The sequence below is a fragment of the Cebus imitator genome, unplaced genomic scaffold (assembly GCF_001604975.1).
Source record: "Cebus imitator isolate Cc_AM_T3 unplaced genomic scaffold, Cebus_imitator-1.0 Scaffold23, whole genome shotgun sequence".
NCBI classification, from domain to species: domain Eukaryota; kingdom Metazoa; phylum Chordata; class Mammalia; order Primates; family Cebidae; genus Cebus; species Cebus imitator.
In genome coordinates, this window is record NW_016107338.1 from 5,353,394 (window position 1) to 5,359,873 (window position 6,480).

Genomic DNA, 6,480 nt, shown 5'->3' on the forward strand with positions numbered 1-6,480 from the left:
AAAAAAAAAAAAAAATTTAAAACATAGGAGAAAATAAAACATATTCCATCAGAATTTCTAACATTAAATATATCATAATTATATATAATTAATAATATATACATTATATATATTATGTATATATATTTAAAACTGAAATATGGTTTTGGATAATGTATAATCGAAGCCCAAGACCTAGGCATGGGCCCCTGACTTCTAAGTACTCAATCTTTAAGAGTTAAAGTAGGGCCTTAAACAAACACTTCCAATGAAATATTTTTTATTATCACTTTGAAATATTTTCCTCTATATTTTACATATTTATATTTGTCTATAAATATTTTATATATTTATATAAATTTAAATATTTAATGTATATGAATTAAATTTAAATTTAATATAAATTTATTAAATTTATATACATTTATATGCACATATATGCATATAATATATAAATATATACTATAATATAAGGTGGAATATATATATTTTTGGAGACAGGGTGTTTCTCTGTTGCAGAGGCCGGAATGCAGTAGCATGATTATAGCTCACTGCAGCCTCAAACTCCTGGGCTCAAGCAATCTTCCTATCTCAATCTCCTGAATAGCTAGGACTACAGGGTGTGCCACCACACCCAGCTAATTTTCAAATATTTTTTGTCAAGGCATGGTCTCACTATGTTGCCCAGGCTAGTCTCAAACTCCTGGCCTCAAGCAATCCTCTCATCTTGGCCTTCCAAAGTGTTGGAATTACAGGTGAGAGCTGCCACACCCAGCCAAGTATAATTTTAATTGAATTAATACTTCATGTTCTTCATGGTACTCTGCTTAGTTCATGTAACAATATAAAATAAAAACTTTATTAAATACTTTACATTTAAAAATACTACATAGTATTCCATCTGTAGTGTTGCATTGTTTACTACTCTAAACTTGGTGATGTTCTTAAGATAAATTATAAATGGAATTGCTGGGTCTGAGTGTACTCACACCTTTAACTTCATACAAATTATCCTTCCAAGAGGAAGGTGTCTAATTCAATTCCCATTAGTAGCGTTTAGAATACCTATTTTCTTGTAGCTCACTAAAAATGGATATTTGTTTTTCATAACTTTGAGGTACAGTTTACATGTAATAAAAGTACTCATTTTAAGCATACAGTTCAATAAGTTTTGACCAACATATTTGTACGGCCATGCAACCACCACCCCAATCAAGATGTAGAATGCTTCCATCACCCCCAAAAAGTTCCCTCTTGCACATTTGCATCAATCCCCCTTCTCACACAAGGCCCTAGATAACCATGGATGTTTCCTGTCAATGTAGATTACATTCTGTCACTATGTGGATGGAATCATGCAGTATGTACTTTGGGGGCCGGAATTATTTTGCTTAGCATGTCTTCAAGATCCATCCCTGTTGCTGCTTGAATCAGCATGTCTTTCTTTATTGTTCAGCAAAAGGCCATTTTATAAATATACCAAAACTTGCCTATCAACAGGTGAATAATCAAACATTTGGGTCAATTCCAACCTGGGGCTATTGTGAATAAAGCTGCTGTACATATGTGTAGGTCTTTAAGCCATGACTCTCTAAAAAGAGATAATTCTAGGTATCTCTCTAAAAAGAGATACCTAGGAGGTCTATGGACTCTAGGTATATCATCCACTATTTCAAATCAAGCAGATTTCCAGATCTTGTTTTGGGATCAAATTAGCAGGATGAGGCAATGGTGCAATATATAATTTTGAGAGCATCTTGGAAAGCTCTCTGGGAAGCACCTGATCACCCTCCTCCTGTATCAGCAAGAAGCATAAGACTCCTAATGCTCACTGCTTTCCTCTGTCCACGTCTTCTGGCTCCTAACAAGTCTAAGAATCCTGCCAAGTCAGTCCCTGTCCCCTCCCATGACAGGGGAGGGTCAGAGGAGAAAATAACGACAGGCATCATGCGGTTTAATGCCAGATCCTCTAAATAGCTCCAGAAGGCAGTAGCAGGGTCAGGCTACCCCACAGGCCACTTCAGCATCTGCCCAGTGGCCTCCAGGGTATTCCATGTCCTCTTCTCAGCCGCAAGAGAAATGAGTACTTTCTGCCTCAGGAGAGTTCTGTGCAGTGATTTATAGGGCCTACCTTCTGGAAGTAGAATGCAAACTTCTTAAGAGCAACAATCCTGCCTTATACAAGTTTTTATACATGCAAGGTACATGGTAGATACTCAGAAATGGTTTTGGATAATGTATAATCAAAGCCCAAGACATAGGCATGGACTCCTGACTTATAAGTACTCAATGTTTAATAGTTAACATAGGGCCTTTAACAAACAAATACTTCCAGTGAAATATTTTTGGTTATCAATTTCAATGAAATACTTTTCTTGGAATTGAAAGTAATGATGGAAATTATAGCTTATGTAGATGTATTAAACATTTTATTTTGTACCACTGTATTTTGAGAAAGAAAACAAAAAGCTAGTAAACATTATTCCTTCTCTTGCCTTTGCCATTTCCTTTCTGTAGCAGGGACCACTTGGGGGATGAGAGTGGGGGTTTATCTTAGAGACAGAGTCTTGCTTTGTTGCTCAGGCTGTTCTGGAACCCCTGTCATCCTGCCTCAGCCTGGAATTACAGGCATGAACTGCACCTGGCCAGAAGGGGCCATTTTAGAGGAAGCTTTAAAATTCTAAGGTTTTTTCTGTTTTGTTTTTTGTGTTTTTTGTTTTGAGATGGAGTCTCGCTCTGTCAACCAGGCTGGAGTGCAGTGGCATGATCTTGGCTGACTGCAACCTCCGCCTCCCGGGTTCAAGCAATTCTCCTGCCTCAGCCTCCCAAATAGCTAGGACTATAGGCATATGCCGCCACACCCAGCTAATTTTTTGTATTTTTAGTAGAGACAGGGTTTCACCATGTTAGTGAAGATGGTCTCGATCTCCTGACCTCATGATCCACCCACCTCGGCCTCCCAAAGTGTTGGGATTACAGGCATGAGCCACTGTGCCCAGCCAAATTCTAAGTTTTCAAAAAATTAAACTTGAAGAACAGATAAACTTTGGAGTTATTTTTATTAAAAGCAATACAAAAGCAAGTGCCATGCGTGCAATGGGAATCAGATTTTACAAAGAAGAATGGTTTACAGACAGCTTTTTACGAAAGCATCTCCCATCATAAAGGAGGGAGATATGCCACTAAAGGAAAGGCTTCCAAGCCTTGCAGACCAAGAGAGAGTCTTGACTGGGTCTCCTTGATTATCCAGGAGCTTCGTCACTAATGTTAGCTCTCGTCTGTTGTTCGTGGCAGAATGAGATTTTTATCAAGCATGTTTCTCTTCCCTCAGTTCACAGACATTGGGACCTTCGAGACAGTGTGGCAGGTCAAGTTCTATAATTACCACAAGCGGGATCACTGCCAGTGGGGAAGCCCCTTCTCCGTCATTGAGTATGAATGCAAGCCCAACGAGACACGCAGCCTGATGTGGGTGAACAAGGAGTCCTTCCTGTGAAAGTGGCTCTTTCTGATGCTGCTGGACAATCTTTTAAGAAACCCACTTTTAGATAAACCAGCACAAGCCTTAAACAAGGCATGCCACACCATTGCTGTTCCCCATCTGGTACTGATGACTTACTAGCCCTGGTTATTTTGAAAGTATAAGTCCCCTCTGATCCAATATCCTTCACGTACAAGATGGTGATGTACCACCCCCAAGAATATTTCCGTCCATAATTTGTGCTGGTGTTCCTGCATCCAGTTCTCGGTCATGCTATTGACCACTCGTGACTGCAGTTCAGTGGAACTGGCAGGCTTGTCTTATTCTTGACCATTCTACTGACTGACCTTGGTGTTTTGTTTCCAAGTGAAGTGATTCCTCTTTTTTTTTTTTCCAATGTTAAATTTAAAAATAACAATGTGTATGGGTCCTCCCATGTGTAATATGGTAATATGTAACTTGCAGTGTTTGTCAGTTTTCAAAGCAGGTTTTGTGAAAATATAATACAAACAGCAGTGAATGGGACTCAAATGTTGTGCTTCCTATAAACAGCTCAGCTTTTTAATGGAAGGATGATAACAAACTAAAAGGACAAATAGGTACGTATTCATAATGTATTAAAACTCTTTTAAGTAACTTAAGAGTTACTTAAGGTATTGTGCAATGGCCTGGTAGAAATGGGGGAAAAGCATTGCTGTGGACCAGCATTAAAGTGACAGGAGTTGTAGGGTTACCCCTTTGACAAGCTTCCATAGTCTTCAGACATCCACATTATGGCATCCCTACATTCTTCTTCACTTGAACTTTGTAAAACTGTGTATGGACCTGTAATCAACTTTTGATATTTCTTAATAAAGACATTGAAAAATCATGCCCTGACTTGCATTCTTAATTTGGCCAATAGCTATCCAGCAGGTGGATCTCTGCTCTAGGCCAGCTTCACTCAGGCCTGTATGCTACAGGACGAGGGGGATGTACCCAGAGTAGAATTAGCATACCTATTCATGGATCAAGTTTGACCTTTTAGCAGGATTGCTCCAGCCAAGTTTAACAGGGCTAGCACTGGCCCAGGTGCTTGGTGGGCAATCAAAAAATGCTTGTCCCTATCTCACTCCGTTACTCTTTCTGTGGTGACCCCTCCTCGGTTGGTCAGCTACATGGCTCAGTAGCAGGAGAGCAATGATGCTAAAATAGTGTGTGTACATCAGGGTTGAGACCTCCTTGCCTACTTCCAGCACCTGGCACAAAACCCATATACCATATACTTTAACTATAAATTCCATAATAGGAAAAGAAACTTCCTCTTGAAAAGTAACATACTATTTTCCAATAATATTGTAATATTTACTTGAGCAACACAAATTCTATTGTGTTGGAAAAAGTTGGTTAGAGATTGTTTGTTTTTGCTACCTGTAAACCCTTCTTATAAGACAATACAAGCTGCTCGGAGTATTTTAAAGAGTCGATTTATTTAGAACTGAATTTGAGGGGCTGGCACTCAACACCTTTTCCACCTCCAAATAGCTTACCTGCAATGATGCTGTACAGTCACCAGAGAACAGCAATGCCTTGCCTTTTGGGGATCATAAATGATGTTAAAGGAGTGTAACATTTCTCAATTTGCTTGTTTTTCAAAAAATAAATAAATAAAAGCCTTTATCACAATTGCTAAACGTTAAGTACTAACCCATTCCTAATTACTGTTTTTTTAAAACCAACACTCAATTATTTGAACAGACATTGAGATATTTAAAACAATGGATTTACTACAGAGGCTTAAGTTTTCTTCCAGAATATCCAATAGAAATGCAGAGTGATTAGAAGGTTTAAAAAAAAAAAAAAAAGAACTACACATTTTAATTTAATATTTATTAATTTGATTAGTAAATATTTTCACTTGTGAAACAGGTTTCCAAGCCTGTGCCTCATCTACTAGAGACTGAGTATTTGTGTTGAGGGTGGAGGCAGTATCATGACTTTTGCAATAATCCATACTTTTTAAAATTAAAAACTAAAGGCTTTATTTCGAGTTTAAAATGAGTCAAGGCAGGCATGGAGGAAGCATGTCCTGGGATAACTGCACACATTCTCCCAGAAACAAGCCGGAAGATGAGCGCTGGCTGAACATGTGGAGCATGAGTCCTGGTCACATCCTGAATGGTCACTTCACCTTTCTCTGTCTCAGTGTGCTTACCTCTAAAACAGAGTTAGACTAGTAGAATTCTAAAGTCTTTTAAGAGTTGTAGTTTGTACCTCTATTTTATTCTCCTTTAAAAAAAAATAAAGGAAATTGTGTGTGCATATGTGTGTATGTTGTATGTGTTCCTTAGGGCCAGAAGTAAGGTTGAATCAAGGGAGGTAGGGAGTAGATGGAGATGAAGTAACAGAAAATCTTAACAGCTAATCTGCACGTTAAGTGATCTCTCCTGGCATATACTGTTCTACTTATGATTGGATTCCAGCCCAGTCTCTCTGGCTACTTCTCACATAGCTCTCCTCCTACTCCAAAATTTGAGTGCTCAGCTATATCGAGCTGCTGAGTTGTAACTTTGCCCCTTAGCCATCTGGAAGGGCTATTTTTATACAAGTAGTAGCCACGTCTTTCTACCTCCAAGCATCAGATGGCTACCCAGAAGCTTGAGGAACTAGGCCATCCTTCCAATTATGATGATGACTAAAACACTTTTGAACAGGTGGAAGAATAGAAATGCCTTGAGTTTATATTTTATGACACCTCACTTATTGAGAAGTCACTTATCCAGCCATCTAAACTATCTGGATCACAGTTAAGAACAGAAAACATGCCAAAAAATAAAGATCCCTGTCACAAATGTCACAAAGTCCATTCATTAAAGGCTTGAGTCTTCTCAAGGCCTCATGACTCCTACTTTAGACACAGTTCTAATATGTGGGGTGATCTGGTTTCTGACTGTTATGAAATTAGAAGTAAAACAATTGGAAAAAGACAATTTGTAGAGGTAGATATACTGAAAATATTCTTTTTTTCAGAAAGGACAGAA

General features: G+C 38.4%; 1 protein-coding gene across 2 annotated transcripts in view; it reads left to right on the forward strand.

Moving 5' to 3' along the window:
* Nucleotides 1–4,331, forward strand: part of CNRIP1 (cannabinoid receptor interacting protein 1) — a 22,331-nt gene extending 18,000 nt beyond the window's left edge. For both annotated transcript variants that reach the window (XM_017522106.2, XM_017522105.2), the window contains exon 3: nt 3,311–4,331. In XM_017522106.2, coding sequence (XP_017377595.1) covers nt 3,311–3,475 — 165 coding nt within the window. In that variant the 3' untranslated portion in view covers nt 3,476–4,331. The remainder of the gene's footprint in view (nt 1–3,310) is intronic.
* The last annotated feature ends 2,149 nt before the right edge of the window (nt 4,332–6,480 follow it).